Genomic DNA, 20,577 nt, shown 5'->3' with positions numbered 1-20,577 from the left:
TTTGGCCCCTTCCCCCCCTCCCTCTCTCGATTGCACTCTCTCTCTTCCCAATTACCATTCTGTGTAGGGGGCAATGCATGCTGGGTAATGAGGGGATCTTGGTAACCTGTGTTGTCTTAATAACATAAAAGAGATACTCATTAACACAAACATACAATTTTTCCTGCTCTCTCTCCCTCCCTCCCTCCCTCCCTCGTCCACTTGCTCTCTCTCCCACACACACACACACACACACCACATACGCACACACTCACCCAACCCTGTTCCCAGACCTGATGCCGGAGAGGGACAGAGAATGAGCGAGGGAATGACGGTGGCTGTAGTTGAGAGAGGCAGGGGCTGGGGGGACCTAAATGTCAGCCGTGTGTAACATGGGAAACAAGTTGGTGACAGGAGAACAATGACTTCTGGATCCATTCTGGAACCCAGCCGCTATAAGTGCATGTTCAGATCCGTCGACAAGCAAGGCCCTCAGCCATCCACGCTCAGGCAGTATGAAGGGCTACTGCTGCACGCACACACACACACACACACACACACACACACACACACACACACACACACACACACACACACACACACACACACACACACACACACACAAACACACACACACACACACACACACACACACGGCAACACATACACACACACAAACACACACACACACACAGCCGCACACACACACACACACACACACACACACACACACACACACACACACACACACACACACACACACACACACACACACACACACACACACACACACACACACACAGACACAAAAGCACGGACTCACTCACTCACATACACACACCATGTACATAAATTCACCCACAAAAACACCCACACAAACACACACACGGATGCACATACGCACTTACTTACATACACACACACACAAAAGCACGGACGCCACACACACACACACACACACACACAGACACACACACAAAGCACGGACACACACACACGCATTCACACACACAAACACACACACACACACACACACACACACACACACACACACACACACACACACACACACACACACACACACACACACACACACACACACACACACACACACACACACACATGTAGGTTGTAGTTAGTTTGTGTAAAAATATTGTACCTTCAATATTGCAATATTTATATTGTACATATGTATATATTTATCTGTCTCAAATCCACACCTAGCCACGGACTAACTAATAAGCCCTGAGATCAGTAGAGCAGAGAATGGCTTAGTCAGGGCTGTCAGTCAGTAAGTCCCTTCTGACTTGCTGGAAACCCACCAATAGGACGGAAATCCTTCATACTTTTTTTTTGCTCATTCCAATTCTGCTCTCTCGTTTATGTTGGAATTATAGCAATGCTCCAGCGTGTGACATCATGACTCAAATACTGACACACACCCCCTATTGGCCTCTTACGTTCTTCCCCTATTCTGATCTGTTTCCCATGTGCTTATGTGAGCCATTGGGGTTTGAAGGGCAGACTTAGGGGTGAGCCTGCCCTGTGTGGGTCACTGGGTCTGTTGGCTGAACACTGTGTTGGACACCTTCCATCTCATTCTCAGCTAGATCACTTATCGACTCGCGCTCACTTAACACCAAGCTATTATCTCTGTTTTGAACACACACACACATGCACACACATGCACACGCAGACACGGACACGCACAAACACCCACATACACACACATACACCCACGCACCCACGCACACGCAAGCCTACACACAAACACACGCACTAACATACACACACACACACACACACACAAATACACACCATCAAACACACACACACACGCACACACACACACACACACACACACACACACACACACACACACACACACACACACACACACACACACACACACACACACACACACACACACACACACACCAAACAGCTGCAATAGTTTCATACAGTGTATCTGTATCCCAGGATCTGATGGGCTTCCCTCCCCCTAGACTTAATTTAGCAACTGTCAGGAATCACTTAAGTCACATTGAGGAGTAAGCACTATTGGCATGCTCTTATCTGCAAATACCCCCCTCCCCTCCCCTCTCCTTTCAGACACCTGCACATCCACACACAAACACTCTCACCTTCTGTAAGTCAGTGGTCCACTGGTTAATGGGCCCACACACACAAACACAAGTTCACACACAGAAGCACATGCATTCATTTTTATGCACCTGATGTTTACACTAAGGGATCCTTCATGTTTGGCACTCGTGCAGAGCCACGTCTCTGAACAAAAGCATGCACTGTGTCAGTGTGTACATAGGTGTAAGCAGCGGGGGGTTCGTCTGTGTGTGCCCGGGGAGGAACTGTCCTTCTGTGTTGATTCAATGTTTGCTGGAGAGATAAGACGCCACCGATGATGTTTCAATCAGCGTTCACCTAACGGCAGAAAACTGCGCACACATTCATATAGAAACCCTAGATGTATAAATATTAACAAGAAAACATCACCTGTCTTTACTAAGGCGACAAACCTTCCAAAACTTCCCCTATGAATAAGTCCAATTTATGTGGACGTGTTCGACTTCTTTGGCTTCGACGCGAGCCGAGCCGATACTGACCACGGGCTTAGGAAGGACTGCTGATCAATTAGGATGACAGAAATTACTCTCTGTCCGTCTGTTAGATACACAGGTTGGCCTGGGCCTAAAGCAGTGATTATGGTGGGCTTGGGTTATGGGAGCTCTGGGACGTTCTGTCATTAGTCCAGTTAATCAGAGCCTTGCTTCCGGTTAAGCTCAACAGCCTCGGGAGACAAAGAGATAGAGAGAGAGAGCGAGAGAGAGAGAGAGAGAGAGAGAGAGAGAGAGAGAGAGAGAGAGAGAGAGAGAGAGAGAGAGAGAGAGAGAGAGAGAGTGATAGACGGAGAGATGGAGGGAGTGGAGAACCATGCCCTGCCTTCGATACCTGTGTGTGGGGCTGCTACTGCTCCATAGCACCTACCTGTTTCAGCCAGTAATCTATAACTCTTCAGCCTCCCAGTGAAATCCTTGACACCCTGTGCATTGTAATGAGACTCTGACACAGAAAGCTTTCCTCTGAAACATCAATCAAAAAGAAACATCACCACTCAAACAACACTCACATTTGAACTATAACAAACCTCCCGTGTGTCACCTGATCAACCGACACTTTTCTAATTATTTGCATCATATCACATTGTAGATCCCCTAAAACAGCAGAAATGTGTCTATAGTGTGTCTCCCCAGTTAGTGGTGACCTTGAATCTGTGTCTGTTAGGATCCAGGTCTAAATGCTCCCCCACAGCCTCTGTCCATAGAGCACAATAACAGCTCAGCAGAGTTCATCTATAATGACCACAGGGACCGCTGAGAATTCAAAGCACTATCTAGACAAATAAATTCTCTCACACACACACACACAAACACACGCACACACATACACACACACACACACACACACACACACACACACACACACACACACACACACACACACACACACACACACACACACACACACACACACACACACACACACACACACACACACACACACACACACACACACACACACACACACTCCTGTTCTCTTGGGATGTGAGGTGACTTGGCTCAGCAGGGGGGGCCATGGGAGGTGTATCTGAAGCAGGAAGGCCCATTTTTGGTGGGCCAACGCCTCGCAGAGTCCCTTGTGTGCTCATTAGCCCCAATCATGGCTACTTCCCTATGTCACCATTAAGCTCACCCTCCATCTGCACACACATACACACAAAATAATTACACACAAATCACCCCCTCTATCAGCTTCAGCTGGGCGGTGTGTATTTCCCCATATATTGTGCACTTGTAAGTACTCAAGCGTCGGCATGTACATTTGTAAAAGGACAAGTAAGGTCAGGGGATGGGGGGCCGGGGGGGTACTGTAAGCCCCCTATCCATTTCCCGTGGACTTCTCAGACCTAAAAGTACTGAGGTGTGTGTGTGTGTGTGTGTGTGTGTGTGTGTGTGTGTGTGTGTGTGTGTGTGTGTGTGTGTGTGTGTGTGTGTGTGTGTGTGTGTGTGTGTGTGTGTGTGTGTGTGTGTGTGTGTGTGTGTGTGTGTGTGTGTGTGTGTGTGTGTGTTTGTGTGTGTGTGTTAGTGTCCGTATGTGTGTAGGAGGTTTGGGAGACAAAAACAAAAGTGTGTATTAATTTGATGAAGTGGACCCTAACCAGGTTTACTTTCCTGTTTCTCCTGTGAACTAGATTGGCCTGAGAGAGGGAGATTAAGAGAGGGAGAGAGAGAGGGAGGGAGAGTGAGAGAGAGTAAGAGAGAGAGAGAGAGAGAGAGAGAGGGAGAGGGAGAGAGAGAGATGAGAGAGAGAGAGAGAGAGAGAGAGAGAGAGAGAGAGAGAGAGAGAGAGAGAGGAGAGAGAGGAGAGAGAGAGAGAGAGAGAGAGAGAGAGAGAGAGAGAGAGAGAACACATGATGACAAATAATGTAGTATTTTCTTTATTAGAAAGAAAGTAAAATAAATGTGGAGTGGGCTGTGGCCTCGGAAGAGGGGGTCCGCAGGGACCAGAGAACAGGACAAGGCAACAAAGACTCCCTTCATCAGTTAAGTGAATGGAGGTGTCCATCTCTCTTTCATCTGCTTTTCCCTCCCCTCATCACACTCTCATTGTGCCATTAGCTGCAACTCTACTCTTAATCAGAGACCTGGCACACAGACCCAGCACCTCCACACACACACACAGACACACACAGACACACACACACACACACACACACACACACACACACACACACACACACACACACACACACACACACACACACACACACACACACACACACACACACACACACACACACACACACACACACACACAATAAACACTTTTTTATGCAATACTAATCATGTTTTCCCCTGAATGAGAACCCCCTCCAAACCAAACACAACACATGGGACACTCATCTCTCCATTCCATCATCGCAGATAAGCAGTGCGTGTGTGTGTGTGCTTAGACGTGTGTGTATGTCTGTGTGTGTCTGTGTTTGTGTGTCTGTCTTTGCATGTGTGTGTGTGTGTGTGTGTGGTGTGTGTGTGTGTGTGTGTGTGTGTGTGTGTGTGTGTGTGTGTGTGTGTATGTGTGTGTGTGTGTGTGTAAGTTTGTGTGAGGGTGTTTGTGTGTGCTTGGATGTGTGTGTGCTTGAATGTACGTGTGTGTGTGTGTGTGTGTGTGTGTGTGTGTGTGTGTGTGTGTGTGTGTGTGTGTGTGGGAGTGGAGTGTGTGTGTGTGCGTGTGTGTGTGTGTGTTTGTGTGTGCTTACACGTATATGTGTGTGTGTGGTGGGGGTTGATTTACCTCAGTAACCTGAATTAACTCCTACACCACGTCTCTTCTCCAGATACACGTCCACAACAGCCGTCCCTCATTTATGGTGGCATGGGTATTGATAACGGACATTAGCATATTTATGATCATTGCCAGCCCCTTATTGTTTGTGTGCTCCATTAATCTTCATCTGCTGCCTGCCGACCTGACAGCTCAATCAAACAGGTCATCGCTGTGTGCCTGCACACGCACACACACACACACTTACACACACGTGTATATGCACACACAAACATACACACACATATCTTGTGAAAAGAAGAGAGACTAATTGAGTGGGGGGAAGAGGGGAGCAGAGAAGAGAGAGAGTGAAGGAAAGGGAGAGAAAAACCTAGGGATCGAGAATGAGAGAAAGGGTAGAGAGAGGTAGAACGGGAAAGAACGAGAGATACAGAGAGAGACAGAGCCAGAGAGACAGAGAGGGAGAGAGCAAGTTTGGTTATACATGATAACGCACGTGCTCTGGCACCAGGAGGGCATTGTCTCACAGATGCGACCACAAACACACACACACACACACACACACACACACTCACACACACACACACACACACACACACACACACACACACACACACACACACACACACACACACACACACACACACACACACACACACACACACACACACACACACACACACACACACACACACACACAGTTACGGCCCATTGTCTGGCCGCTAGAAATGAGAATAACTGAAAAATGGGGGTTTTAATCAGGTTCCCGCATAAAGTCATAAGTGACCTAAACGGCCAAATGCCGAACAATAATGGTCTCATGCTGGAGACAGAAAAAGGAAGAGGTGGCAAGGCTTAAACCCAACCACAAATCTTCGTGTCAAGAGAGGGAGACTGCTACAAGGGTCTGGTCTGCTTACTGCAAGTAGCCTACACCACCAGGTATAGGCAATGATTGCCAATTGGCAGCTGGAAGCAGGTGAAAGCTAGAAAGCTAGGGGGTGCTAGATTGCATAAACAACCTAAACAATATAAAGGGGGTCCGTAACAGACACACACACACACACACACACACACACACACACACACACACACACACACACACACACACACACACACACACACACACACACACACACACACACACACACACACACACACACACACACACACACACGCACACTCATCGGGTCTGTGTGATTGATGCCCGCCCCTGTGTGTCTAATCAGCTGAGGATAGCTGCTCCGGCTGTGCGGGGGGTGGGGGCGGGGGGGGGGGGGGCTTTGCCGTCCTGGGACCCTGTGGCATGTGCCCACCGGCTCCGTTCCTCTGTATGGGGCCAGAGGAGAGCCATGCACTCTCTCCCTGCTTTACTCCCCGTCCCGCAGCTCCACCCCATCACTCCATACTCCGCTCTCAGCACCATCATAGAGACGTATGGTCCCTGAGGGCAGGCCGGCAATTCAACTCTCACCCTAAACACCAGGGCCAATATCAACTCTTATTATTATTATCATTAATAATGCATATACCAGAGGTTAATACTAAGCGGGAACAAAGGAGAAATACAGCTGTGGTTTACCTAGCATGTCTTCGACTGTCAGCGATGTGTGTGTGTGTGTATGTGTGTGTGTGTGTGTGTGTGTGTGTGTGTGCGTGTGTGTGTGTGTGTGTGTGTGTGTGTGTGTGTGTGTGTGTGTATGTGTGTGTGTGTGTGTGTGTGTGTGTGTGTGCGTGTGTGTGTGTGTGTGTGTGTGTGTGTGTGTGTGTGTGTGTGTGTGTGTGTGTGTGTGTGTGTGTGTGTGTGTGTGGGTGCGTGTGTGCGCGTGTGCGTGTGTGTATGTGTGTATGTGTGTATGTGTGTGTGGGAGGTTGGTGCTTGCATGCCCTAGACACATACATGTGAATGTGTGTGTGTTTTGAGCTGAGCCTGATGACTGACACACAGCTGATTAGAGGGGGATGGAGGCTGGCAGCGAGCCAGGCTCACAGGGGGGGAGGGTCCCTTCTCCTCCTCCCTCCCATTCCCTCTCCTCCATCTGCCGCTGCTCCAAGAAGAACAGGTGTGTGTGTGTGCGTGTGTGTGTGTGTGTGTGTGTGTGTGTGTGTGTGTGTGTGTGTGTGTGTGTGTGTGTGTGTGTGTGTGTGTGTGTGTGTGTGTGTGTGTGTGTGTGTGTGTGTGTGTGTGACGTGTGTGTGTGTGTGTGTGTGTGTGTGTGTGTGTGTGTGTGTGTGTGTGTGTGTGTGTGTGTGTGTGTGTGTGTGTGTGTGTGTGTGTGTGTGACGTGTGTGTGTGACGTGTCTTCATGAATAAACCATATGTTAAACTTTATGTAGAGTCCTTATTATTGAACAATTATCAATACAAACTGAACTAATATTGTAATTTATTCTCCTAGCAATATTTTTTTTAATGATTATCAAAGAAATATTGGAGGTATCCTTCAGTCCGCCTCCCCTATGGATAATAATTCTCAGTTACAGTTCAAACTGTATTAATATAACTCAAAACGATTATACTATAATATACAGGATATAGCTTGGCCCATGCATTGTCTTAAGTATCTCAAATATATCGTCTGTCTTATTTTCCAGTAATAAAGAGCCTCAAAGCACAGTGGAACAAGGCATTAGACTTCTCTATCCACCGCTATCCAAGTTTTATAGAGGCCCTCTATAACTTGCCATTGGCAAAGATTGTAAAGGTTTTTTGAACATCCCAGAGAGGGAATATAGCATGGAGGTTATATAGCTTCAGTAAATCATTTGCTTCCTGCAAGTTTGTTTGCCAATGAGAGAACGTGAAAAACCGTGAGGAAGATGGGAGAGAGAGAGAGAGAGAGAGAGAGAGAGAGAGAGAGAGAGAGAGAGAGAGAGAGAGAGAGAGAGAGAGAGAGCGAGGGACAATGGAAGAGGGAGATCAGGAGAGAGAGACAGGAAGAGGGAGATCAGGAGAGAGAGAGAGAGTAAGGGTGCTAAAGTGTAAACATTTATGAGGTACAGGCTAATATATTGGAATAGTTTATGGAAGCAGTAAAGGGTGAAATGAATAATTTGATAACATGTTAGATGTTAAACAGCTCCTAAATATGAACTTTGAATACAAATGTAGAACTGCTTTTGTTTAAGACATTTATTATTGAATGCATTATTCAGTATGATCTCGGCACATCTTCCCCGTATGTTAACCCTTACGTGTCATCATAGTAACATTACCAAAATCAAGAATAAAAAAAGCACACGTTTTATATTGTTGTATGTATTGTAAGTCATCACGGGTTATTTTCTTTTGGTTACTCATCTGTAAAACACTATTCATTTTATTGTGTTGTATGTGTTCTAGTTTGCGGTGAAGCATGTTGAGTGTGAACCCTGATCTGTCTCCGCTGGCTCTGTGGGGTACAGCCACCGGTGACCTGGTTAACCAGCAGGCGTCAGGGTGATCAGTTACACTAGTTGTGTTTTCTCCTCATCAGCTCCCATTTAGCCGATTAACATGATGAACAACCAATCACAACATGTGATTTAAAGTCAGGGCATGGGGGTAAAAATACCCGTTCATACTTAATATTCCACTAACGAGGAGAGCGGCTCCCAAACTGCCAACAAAATAGATATTCACCCATAAAACACACATGAACACACACACACATACCCTCCCATACACACACACACACACATTTACATACCCGCACACGCACACACAGGCCGACGCACACACACACGCACACACATCCAATGAAAACCTCAACCTAAACATCTTTCCTCTGAGAGACCGTGCTCCCCCCCCCCCCCCCCCTCCACCCCAACCCCCCCCCGCCCCCCACCCTGGTTGCTGGCGAGGTGGAATTGGAAAACGCAGGCCTGCAGTCTCATTAATTAATTAAGCAGTGGTGTGCCGGTGGCACCTGGGTTCCCGTTATCACCCCTGCTCAGACACACTGCGATCTCAATAACCATCCACACCACAGGGCCTAGCAATAGGTGAGGAGGGGGAGGGGGGGTGGAGTCCTCTGTAACTTAAGGTGAGAGGCAGGATAGGAGAAAGAGCAGACTGAGCAGGATGGGAGGAGAGGAGACGAACCGCATCAGACTACATCCGTACGTAGGTGAGTGGAAGGGTTTGTTTAGGAGAAAAAACATATTTACCAGTCTTCAAATTATATATTAATATGATGTGTGAGGTACAGTTAGCTTTGCACAGAAACAACCGGTAGAAATGTTAGAGGGCAACTTTTTACATTCATATTTTGAGTTCATTTCAGAGCCTGTAGTTGTCTACTTTTACTTTAGTATAGAAGTTGAATGAGTACTTCTTCTTTAACCAGAGTCATACTATCTGTACTCCTACCTGAGTAAAGAATGTGTGTACTTTTGTTTGGTTGAATGATCAGGTCAAGCAGGCCTAAATCATCCCTGTACGAGCTCACTGTCACCCCCTTTGCAATGTATGGTCGATATATTGGCTTTGATCAAATCAGCCTCTATTATGTAATTTATTAAAGATCCATGAGTTTTTGTGTTCATATATGATAGAGAGAGAGAGAGAGAGAGAGAGAGAGAGAGAGAGAGAGAGAGAGAGAGAGAGAGAGAGAGAGAGAGAGAGAGAGAGAGGGACTTTAACGGAAGGAAGGGGAATTCATTTTTTCCTCATAATTATGTTAAACTTAGGATTCAACCTAAAACTAAAATTCGACCAAGGTTTGTACATAATGTAGAAAAAATAAACAACCTTTGAAGACACTTTCAAGTCACTGCCATTTCAAATTTAGTCTAATATGGTTACTTATCATCCTATCTTCCATCTTAATAACTGATACTGTCAAGGTCATCAGGAAATAACAACACAACCTGACCTATTGAACATAGTCATATATGTACTTAATAATGCATTCCAGTTAATGCGTACGGAGACCATAGTTTGCGGCAACTATGGATATGTTTGGAATGTGGAATAGCTTTTTTGCACAAATACAAAATAAACAGGTAAGAACTTTAAACTGCCATCCTTATAAAAGTCTGCCAATGTTTAGAGTGTTTCTTTTTTAAATGCTTTGCATAGTAAATGGACTTATATCTTTTGGCAATATATCACTTTTCTAACAAGTGGCCATTCAAAGCGCTTTACAATTATTGCCAAATATTCACCTATTCAAACACACAGTCACATCGGTGTCAACCATGCAAGGCAACAGACAGCTGGTCGGGAGCCGTTGAGACGCCTTGCTCGGGTACACCTTGACCCTAGGAGCTGGGGATCGACCTAGCAGTCAACCCACTCTACGTCCTGAGCCTCTGCCGCCTATAGATGGGAACATTTGAAAGTAGTGATGTTAAACAATCTAAATATTCCTTCATCTCTGCAATGTACATTTACTGATTTAAAATTATTATTAATGTAAATTAAAATATTATTCAAATAAAAAAAACGTATGTGTTTAGATTATTTGGTTTGTTTCTCATTATTTTATTAAATACACTTATTTAATGTTTATAATTATCGGCTTAAACGTATCAGCTGATCTGTCATAATGCAATGTTAATCTGGAAGTTGAGATTTCTTTTTTATTTTACATTTGTAAATGTGTGTAACTTTAATGTACTACCACTACCACTGACTATCAAGATTATGTTAGAAAAATATAAATTCTCAGAAAAATTAAATAAAAACGTTACCATTATCATGGCAGTGTTACTGCGACTACAGGCAAAGCTGTTTTCTTTTCCACTCTAGATCGATCAGAATGTGTCTGCAGCCCAGGTGGGGGACCTGATTGAGTTTGTGTACCCAGGAACAGGGCTCTCACTCTGGGCCATCTATGACGGGGATGGCCATGCGGTTCATTTTGGTGTTGGAGGTATAAATGTTATTGGCTGTTAATTTGTGTTAATTCATTTACATTTTTATAAAATGCTGTGAACAGAGTTATATTGTCTTTCATAAAGAAATATGGGGCAAAATATATAATTTTTTTCTGAAATTATACTCTATGCACGTTTAGGTTGTGGGGTATTGTTATTAATGCAAAAATTTGAATGAACACATTATAAACATTATCTTTATAAATATCTATAAGCGCAAAAACCATACTGTATGTATTCTATGTTTATGTTTTGGAATTATTACTCAGATATATATATATATATGTATAGATAAATCGGACAGAGTAGGATCAATAGAGTCTAGGACTGTAACTGATCCTATTACTTCCAGGTGACCCCATGCAGTAAGTGTCAGAGAGACTAAACTCTCTTTCATTTCCAGACGAGAACGCCATGCAGGCGCTCTGTCGCAGCTTCCTCCACCAAATGGCCCCTCGCACGGCCGGGGGCCCCCTCAGAAGGACCAGCATCCGCAGGCAGCTCATTACCCAGATTAAAGTCCCCCCAGGAACCCGGATCAGGGTGAACAACAACAAGCACCAGCTCTGGCCCAGCCCCCCCGAGCTGCTCCAGCACCGCTGCCAGGCCCTGCTGCACCACCAGCTCAGCTACGACCTGCTCCACCTCAACAGCGAGCACTTTGTCACCTTCGTCCGCTACGGACGCGCCGTCTGCACCCAGGTGGGTTCAATCCAGGGACCTGTCATTGTGTGTGTGTGTGTGTGTGTGTGTGTGTGTGTGTGTGTGTGTGTGTGTGTGTGTGTGTGTGTGTGTGTGTGTGTGTGTGTTTTGAATGTATTTATACCTTAACTTATGCCATTATACTGCACTTTAAGGTGATCTGGATTGCAAAAGGCAAACCAAGAAGGCTGTGGACCGTACAATGTATTATAAGTATAATAATCGTGTGTATGTGTGCAAATGTGTAAGCATGCAATGCTGCTAGGACCATCGCTATGACTCCTCGTTGGTTTGTATATATTTGACCTCCTTACCCTCCAGCCCCCCTCATCCTCTCTAACTCTCCTTAAAATATCCTTCTTCTTGCGCACTAATTGTACTTTGTATGTCCTGGCACAAAATGTATTAAGTATTGTGTAGCATCTTATCCTTCCTACTTTGGGTTGTATACAAGGTATGGGATCACCAAGTAATTGTAAGTGCTTGGCACTGTCTTCTATGAACATCCTTACAGTACTGACAGCAATATATTGTTTTTTCACTTGCACTTATTGTAAGTCGCTTTGGATAAAGGCGTCTGCTAAAGGCCCTCAATGTAAATGGAGGTTAATGGTCAAACTTTTCTGTTTACATCTTTCTAGACTCTGTACAAGACCAAGGACACAGAGGATGAGGTGGCGACCCAAACGTTTCAAAGGATGATCCCTGAGATGATCCCCACAGAATCTGAGCTGTAAAGATCTGTAAAGATCTGTAGACCAAATGAGTCCAACCAGTGTCTTGCTTATACAATCTTGATTACTGTGATTTAATTTCGGAAATAAACAATCTGTAGAACAACATTGCCCGACAAACAAAATATTTCTTTCAATAAAAACATAGCTGATCCCACATGAACTACTCGTCCAAGCCTCTTGTCTCACTCTCAAAGAACCTCCGTTAGCAGTTATTAAAGGCCAGGGGGGGAAACATGAACAAAACTAACTAGCCAAGAGTGGGGAAACTATGTGTCCCCTTGTTTATTAGTTCTCCAGGAATGTCGATATGTGCCGGGCCATACAGTAGTAGAGCCCGAGCAGTAACAACCTTCTGCCTTTCTCCCCACTGATAACGACCAAGACCCGCACACACATCAGCCCACGTCTGACAAAGCCAAACGCTTTATCGCCCGCTAATAGCGTCCGACACAGCCCCCGTCCAGACAACCCGGGTATTGATCCGGGGCATGTGAGCGTCCGCTCAGAGGCCTGCTCCTCACCACATTCCTCCCCCTCACGGCTTCTCTCTGCTGTGAGCCCGGCCCAGACAAAAGAGAGACTGCAAAACATTTCATTCAAGCAATCAATTTATTGGCTCCAGTCATTTGTTGGGCTCTTGTTTGCAGCGGCGGTGGCCCTCTCTTGCACATGTGCAACTGTATACTGCTGCACATTCTCTCACACAGACACACACACACACACACACACACACACACACACACAGAGGGTGGCATTTTTCCAGGGGCAGGATGGGTAAACTCGTTACTCTTTTCTTAATTGGCACAGAGATTCCGTCCCTCTTCCTCTCAGCAACCCCTCCAGGGGGAATGCTGATTAATTGTCCTTAGAGTCCTCATAATATCCTCTGCCACAGAGCCCCCTACCTCGGCACCTCTTCATCACCTCCCGTACGCACCCACACACGCAAACACACACACACAGGCTGATAAATGTGTGCTACTGCATACAAACACAGCCAGAGCCTTTACATCATTTGTCTTCCTTTTCCAAAACACAACCTCCACCCCCCCCCCCCCCCCCCCCCCTTATCTGTGGCCCTTTACCTGGCCCCTCAACCACCAGTCTCACAGTTTAATGACAGATAACGCTGCTCCAGGGAACTCCAGATCAAAGCTGAGGCCAGTTAATACTATTCAGAGCTTCTCTCACCTCAACTGCCACCCTGAGACCACCAACTCCTCTAACTCTGCCCCAGCAATGGCCTCACTGGCTCAGCCTGAGGATGTACCCATGCAGCTGGTTTGAGAAGGCCTCTAGGGAGAACTTATCTTGCACCCGCTTCTTCCCAGCTTGTCCCATGCCCCTGCGGAGCTTGGGCTCCCTGACCAGCTTCTCCATGGCCTGGGAGAAGGCGGCGGCTGTGGGCTCGCAGAGGAAGCCTGTCTCCCCGTCCTCCACACTCTCCAGCGGGCCCCCGGAGTTGACGGCGACGACCGGGCAGCAGCAGTACATGGCCTCCACGGGCACGATCCCAAAGTGCTCCCTGCTGGGGGTGTAGAGCACGGCCGCGCTGCTCCGCAGCAGCGCCACCTTCAGGTCGTCCGAAGGCGAGCGCAGGAAGGTCACCCGGTCTCCCAGGCACAGGCGGCCCGCCAGCTCCTTCAGCTCGGCGTGGTGCTGCAGGTTCTCGGCCACGCGCTCGTCAAACCCCCCCGCCACCACCAGGTGGACGCCCGCCATCAGGGCGGAGGGCAGCGCGTCCCTCAGGGCCGCCAGGGCCTCCAGAGCCAGGCCCAGGTTCTTCTTGCGCTCGTAGCGGTTCAGAGACAGGAAGAGGCAGGCGGTGCCCTCGGGCAGCAGGCCGGCCAGGGCCCGAGTCCCCTCGGAGGGCCGGTCAAAGTTGACCGTGTTGAGGGAAGGATAGAGCACGTCGATCTGGACCTCCTTCAGGCTGAGGAACGTCTCCCTGAAGACCCCCGCCGTGAACCGACTGTTCACTACGATCTGGAGAGAGGTTCATACGGAGTCATTCACACCAGTAATATTTTACAAATATTATACGAATAATGGTCATCGTTTAGCTACTCTCCTGAGGCATGCTGGCAGCCCAAACCTCTCTTTGTTTACAAGAACGTTACTATCGATACTCCCAAAACCCCTCCCATCACGCCAGCCACAGAGCTGGGGTCTGCTGGCTACTGTCACACAGCTACACAGCCTGTTAGAGTAGACACAACACTTATTTTCTATTCTGAAAGACAAGATCTTAAGCAGTGAGACTTTAATTTGTGTTGTTGATCCAGAACCGGATGGCTCAGTCACAAAGTTCTTGGTTCGATCACCAATGTCCACATCCATAACTTACCAGTAGGCATCCTTGGGATGATGCCTACCTGGTCCTCAAGACCTGTCTCTAAATGTATAGAACGTCTCTTGGGATAAAGGTATCAACATCATAGTTATTGTAGTAGGGCCATTTATGTACTGGCTGTTTGTCCTTACTTCAGCCCATTCAGTTGTTGGTTACATAACATACAGTCAACTTACATTAAATACCTTTGTCAACTTAAATCAAGCTACAGGTCCTTTAAAAACAGGGGGGCTAACTACATGGTTACAGTGTGGAGTCAATATCTGGGAGGGATCAAATCATTAATATTTTGGTCGGGATTGGCACTGTTCTATACCTTTAACAACTCAACTCTCATGAGATTTCAGGACGAGACTTGATTAGACACAATAACAAAATAGATTGGATGAGGAGAAAAAATATCTTATTTGTCTTTAGGAGTCCTTTCCATAGTGCTGTCAGACACTTAGAATAATAATCAAATAATATTATTAGAGGACATACACTGATGGGGCACCAATTCCCCTAGGGTTACACTGGAGTGGGCTGCAATGGCTGAATGCTCTCCCCCAATTCTGGACCAATTTCAAAAATGGTTTTCCACATCAGTCACTAAGGTTTAGGTCTAAAATCTCAAAGTTGTCCTTTAACCCCCCTTGGCAATCGCTTCACTAGAAAATAAGAGACAATTGTCCAAAGGCTTCCGAGTGAGCATTCTGTCCCTATATCTCCCTACCATATCAGCCATCCCAGTAGTGCGCTCCTCCATCCAGTCGATGGGAGCACGGTAGAGCCTCTTCAACGCCGACTGCCTCTGGGTGAGGAGCTGGTCTGGGAAGTGGCAGTAGAACAGAACCTTCTTCCTCCGACGGGACAACCTCAACACTGGAATACACACGGACACCTGGGGAAGGGACCATAGTCACCATCAATAGGAAAATCCATGTTACATCTCATCCTAAAGGACATGACATAAAAGGTAGCAAGTATCTAAAAAAAGTGCTCCGATGGAGGAGTGAGGACTTGCCTGATCACAGAAGACGACGTCATATTCCAATCCGCTAAAAAATACCAGGTATAGAGCCACATAGATCATTCTCAGGTAGGCACACAGGGCATGTAGGTAGCCGCAGACACTAGTGGGCAGCCAGTCACCTACACAGACCTGTTAGAAAAGCAGGCAGTGTACATTTAATGTGGTCACTGTGGAACTTGACAATATTAGTCCAATAACCAAATAGTCTATATTACAGATAATTAGTCTTTGTGTGTGTGTGTGTGTGTGTGTGTGTGTGTGTGTGTGTGTGTGTGTGTGTGTGTGTGTGTGTGTGTGTGTGTGTGTGTGTGTGTGTTTGTGTGTAATCCCGGACACCCACCACTGGTAAATCCTGGTCCAGGGTCTCGGAAAAGCAATGTGATGGATGATAATGTGCAGTCCAGATTTGGACGCTACAGCCCTTGGACTTCAGGGCTACTGCAGCATCCACCACCAGTCGTTCAGCTCCACCTATTCCAAGGTCGGGATGGAGAAACACCACCCGGGCCATTCTGGCAGCAGAAACAAGTGTTACTACCTTAGTTTAACTCTTTCTCAAGTTGAGAGATCGTTCTCTATGTGTTTTCGTTGTCAAAGGCACTCAAACGCGTGTCATAGGTGACCAAGTGTACAATCACAAACAGAAAAGCGCACGTAGATATAGTTTTAATTCAGAAGTGTTGAAGTTGTTGAATTGGCATTACAGTGAGATTTCTAGATTTCTAAGTGAACCACAAAGACAACGTTGCTCTGTACATTCTTTTGGGAAATAAATGACAAAATAACAAGGCTGTAAATGTTACCTCTAGATCGCGCCACTGCACCCTGTTACTAGCAATGTCTTGAAAGCTCTAGATTGAGAGCCTGGTGGAAAGAAATCCCTATCAGTTTATTTGTTTCTCTCGACTGAGGTGTAAATATACAGTGCAACTGTGATGAGAGTCGGCCATGATAGATCCAGCTCTCTCATTAAATCCTATGGATTAGGGGCTCCTGTAGGAACCACAATGGCGCCTAATTCCTCCAAGTATGACAGACGCTTCCTGTAAGACACGTCGGCACTCCTTCAAAGCTTTAACGTATTTGCCGTTATAAAAAATCGAAACTGTTTTCATTTTATATTATAAAAATATTAAATTTAGGACCTTTGAAAGGTATTTAAATAATGGAGGTTATTCGCACGACACTGCGTTTGGCGAGCGTTGCAGTATTTGTATCAGTGTTTCTCTGCTGATCAGGCTTCTCTCTGGACTCCTTTAGGGGGCTTTGGTTTTGTAGTCGTGTCCTTTTAGACGAGCGTCATCTCTCCTAGCTCTAATCAAGTGTGTTGAAGTAACGCCGGCAGCCCACTCACATTTGACGTGGACATACGCTTCAAGCAGTTCTCCAAGTTCAGTGTGTGTTTTGAACATTAAAGCACAATGGTAAGAGTTCTCTTCCGCCTGAAATTGTGTTGATGTGCTTCGCAGTTTCATTCAATTCTAATGCGTCTGTATACTATACTGCCCCTCTGACGTTAGCATAGCCTGCTTGCTAACGTTAGAGCTTCTCTGAGTTAGCAGACGTGGCATTCGTTTCATTTATAGAATAGTCCATTCCTCTGCTACAGTTTGAAAAAAATAACTTATTTACAAGGTTATTATTACCCGTCAATAATGTGTTTTGTATGTATATGTTATAACATGATTCAGAGGTAGTACCTATTATCTTGTAAGGCCTTGCCCAGCAATCAGGTTGAACGGGGAACATATGACTGTACACATCTACATCCAATATCCTGTTTTTCTTTCCTCCTGTAGCGTGTACCAGCAGCAAGTTCAGCCAGCGTCGGGGCCTCTGGTCGGTCCCCAAGCAAAACCGTTGCCCCACGGGCAGCAGGCTCCACAGTCAGACAGAGGTGGGCACTGAGGCACCATGCAAGCTCTTGAGTCCTCACAAGTTGAAAAAACATGCAGATAACCCACCGTTTAACCCTGTCATTTTGATGATGTTTCATTTCCATGGCCTGTCCGTTTGAAGAATAACACGGTTTACTTTTTTTTTTTGTCAACTTAAGATACACACAAACACACGCACATGCACTCACAAAAAACTGACAACTCTGCTGCATCTATTCTGGTATGCAATTGAGTTATGCTTAATGTATTTCAAACACTATGTTAACGGCATTAAATGGATGCTGCTCTTGGCTTAATCATTGTGTAATCAGAGGCTCATCTGCGCTCTTGTGATCATTTGCAATATAATCATCCTCGTCATTGTCTCATTAACCTCTATTTAATCTCATCACACAAATAAACAAGCAATGAATCAACAACAACCCGTACCAACTAGAGATCACTGTACTGTACTATTTATAAAATATATGATGGCACTGTATTTGATTCATTAATGGCAAATATTTTTTTATTAATTGTGTTTACAAGGTCACTGAGCAACACTTTTTGAGAGAAAGAAAATTATTCATGCGGGTTCTTTCCTTTCGTCTTCGATAACTGTGTTTTTAGTATAAGTTTCCCTTTCAAAAAAGTCCAGTATGATTGGTTTATTGGACAACTTAACCAAACCAACCATGTGTGCATGTTACAGGAAGGCCACCAGCAGCAGCACACGCAGCGCTGGCAGGACAACATCCTCAGCAGGCACTGGGGGCATGTGGCGCTTCTACACAGAGGACTCGCCAGGACTCAAAGTGTAAGTGATGCCAACACGTCATGTGTGCAATGGCGAAGTAAGGCACTGCACAAGTGACATAGGTCTACGTAGACATCCAGCCACAATGGCTGTACTTTTTATAACTAAACAGAATTTGACTCCCACCGTTGTGGAATCCGTTGTGTCAAACACGAAAAAATAACTTAATCCCTCGATATTCATAAAGAAAACCTCATACCATTTACAGAGCTTTGATCCATAATAGTATCTGTCGGATATTGAAGCACTCTTGTTTCCTGGACTCCTGGCTCAGGTCTGGTCCATGATGCTGCGTATAGAATGCATGGAAGTGGGGATAGACGGGCTATACAGCGCTGTCTCTTGAATGTGTGTTTGTTCCGCCGTTGGAACTGGCCTCAAAGCTTCATTAAAGGCTTCACTCTGAAAGGTCAACTCAATTACAGCCTCCTGTCGGGGAGAGGAGGTGGCAAATAGAGCACATGGTTGGCATGGCAATGTTGCTACTTAGCAATACATCCCACGACCACTCCCTCCCTCAGTCCTTCTCCCAGCCCCTCCTGGGTGCAGAAGCTCATCAATGAAGTGGGTCGCTGCAGCAGACCTGAAGGTGTCCAGGATGTTGATGAGTGTAACGTTCTCTCCTGACAGTGGGCCGGTGCCGGTGTTGGTGATGAGTCTACTGTTCATCGCCTCGGTCTTCATGCTGCACATCTGGGGGAAGTACACTCGCTCCTAAAGGACTCTGCTGGACTCTCGGACCTCGACCCCCCCCACACACCGCTACAGCTTCTTACCACAGCAGACCGGGACCAAATGACAAACGAACAAAAGTGTACTCCCCATGTCCTCTTCATCCTCCACCCTAACACAACCATATACAAACCACAACAACACAAAGTGGCCCATGACAACTTTTTGTACAAACTGGGTTTTTGGGGTCAACAGTATCTGCTCTGATGGGTCTGTGGGGGTATGTGCGCTGTTGCTTTTGTCCATCTCCCCTCTTAAAGATGGTTGTGGGCGTAAGTCAGGGGGCCACTTTCCCTGGCGGTGTTCCTGTGTGTCTACTGCTGACCAGCTGCCTTGCAGTTCTGTACTGCTACACGTTGGTTCACACAGGCACAGTTAGTACCAGCCCCTCATTACTCTTTGGAACTCGAAATTGGAGCCTTTATTATAATTTTTATTTTTTTTGGTAAGTGTATTTGTACAAATTAAATTGTAATATTGTACAATAAAACACAATGTACGTTTAAATCAATTTGCCCATTGGTCTTCATGGAGGCTCTATAAGAAGATGGTTGAGTATAAATGAAGTGGTGATTGCCTTGTGTTGCCTTGATGCTCTTAGTCTTTTTCATAAGAAACAGCCAATGGATTGTGTAAACATAACCTTTCTTTGACTTTGTAGGCATTTCATATATATATATATATATATATATATATATATATATATATATATATATATAAACACGAGATTCAGATGTCATGTAACATAGCTGGTACGATTTGTAAAATCAGCAGTATGAGGTTTGACATGTCATTTTTATTTTATTATGGCTGACAGTGTTTAGAATGTCCTAGACTTGGTATGCTCTGTGTAAAGCACGGTGACTTTTATTCCTCCGCTGTCTCAGGGGACAAGTTTGCCTCTGAGTCATGACTAAATTATGTAATTCTACTGCTCTCGGAATAATTCACATCAAGGTAGGCTGGCCAACAAAATGTAAGTTCATATTGAAAAGAAGGATTGTTCTGTTAGTTCATTAACACACTAGGCTAACAAAAGAAAGGTTTAACATTTTTAAGTGGATTACATTAAACTATCAAAAGCCAAATGATGGGGGCAGGGGGGGCTGATATCTATGCATACCGCGTATACTATCATA

General features: G+C 45.8%; 3 protein-coding genes across 3 annotated transcripts; 2 read left to right on the top strand and 1 right to left on the bottom strand.

The window, feature by feature from the left end:
• Window positions 1–9,343: 9,343 nt before the first annotated feature.
• LOC130392469 (phospholipase A and acyltransferase 1-like) lies at window positions 9,344–12,791 on the top strand. Its single transcript, XM_056602968.1, has 4 exons — window positions 9,344–9,444; window positions 11,078–11,201; window positions 11,609–11,907; window positions 12,549–12,791. Exons 3-4 carry the CDS (start codon window positions 11,620–11,622, stop codon window positions 12,642–12,644), a joined length of 384 nt encoding a protein of 127 aa, XP_056458943.1. The 5' UTR covers window positions 9,344–9,444; window positions 11,078–11,201; window positions 11,609–11,619; the 3' UTR covers window positions 12,645–12,791.
• On the bottom strand, window positions 12,213–17,051 carry alg2 (ALG2 alpha-1,3/1,6-mannosyltransferase). The gene is made up of 5 exons (XM_056602967.1): window positions 16,816–17,051; window positions 16,353–16,524; window positions 16,004–16,141; window positions 15,713–15,880; window positions 12,213–14,630 (listed from the first exon to the last, which is right to left on the bottom strand). The coding sequence occupies exons 2-5, from the start codon at window positions 16,521–16,523 to the stop codon at window positions 13,890–13,892; spliced, it is 1,218 nt and encodes a 405-aa protein (XP_056458942.1). The 5' UTR covers window position 16,524; window positions 16,816–17,051; the 3' UTR covers window positions 12,213–13,889.
• A 258-nt stretch (window positions 17,052–17,309) lies between these two features.
• sec61b (SEC61 translocon subunit beta) lies at window positions 17,310–19,977 on the top strand. The gene is made up of 4 exons (XM_056602142.1): window positions 17,310–17,436; window positions 17,812–17,909; window positions 18,602–18,706; window positions 19,337–19,977. Exons 1-4 carry the CDS (start codon window positions 17,434–17,436, stop codon window positions 19,422–19,424), a joined length of 294 nt encoding a protein of 97 aa, XP_056458117.1. The 5' UTR covers window positions 17,310–17,433; the 3' UTR covers window positions 19,425–19,977.
• The last annotated feature ends 600 nt before the right edge of the window (window positions 19,978–20,577 follow it).

This window comes from Gadus chalcogrammus, chromosome 11, assembly GCF_026213295.1.
Source record: "Gadus chalcogrammus isolate NIFS_2021 chromosome 11, NIFS_Gcha_1.0, whole genome shotgun sequence".
Lineage (NCBI taxonomy): Eukaryota > Metazoa > Chordata > Actinopteri > Gadiformes > Gadidae > Gadus > Gadus chalcogrammus.
The sequence above is the reverse complement of the archived record's forward strand: the minus strand, read 5'-3'. Positions and strand labels throughout refer to the sequence as shown.

Bases quoted from the DNA above. Each gene is read 5' to 3' on its own strand.
- sec61b (XM_056602142.1), top strand. The intron at 17,910-18,601 runs GTGGGCACTGAG...TGCATGTTACAG, and splicing joins GGCTCCACAGTCAGACAGAG to GAAGGCCACCAGCAGCAGCA. The intron at 18,707-19,336 runs GTAAGTGATGCC...CTCTCCTGACAG, and splicing joins GACTCGCCAGGACTCAAAGT to TGGGCCGGTGCCGGTGTTGG.
- LOC130392469 (XM_056602968.1), top strand. From the start codon at position 11,620: ATGCAGGCGCTCTGTCGCAGCTTCCTCCACCAAATGGCCCCTCGCACG. The intron at 11,908-12,548 runs GTGGGTTCAATC...ACATCTTTCTAG, and splicing joins GACGCGCCGTCTGCACCCAG to ACTCTGTACAAGACCAAGGA.
- alg2 (XM_056602967.1), bottom strand. From the start codon at position 16,523: ATGGCCCGGGTGGTGTTTCTCCATCCCGACCTTGGAATAGGTGGAGCT. The intron at 16,142-16,352 runs GTGGGTGTCCGG...CTTTTCTAACAG, and splicing joins TGGACCAGGATTTACCAGTG to GTCTGTGTAGGTGACTGGCT. The intron at 15,881-16,003 runs GCAAGTCCTCAC...TCCCTTCCCCAG, and splicing joins ACGTCGTCTTCTGTGATCAG to GTGTCCGTGTGTATTCCAGT.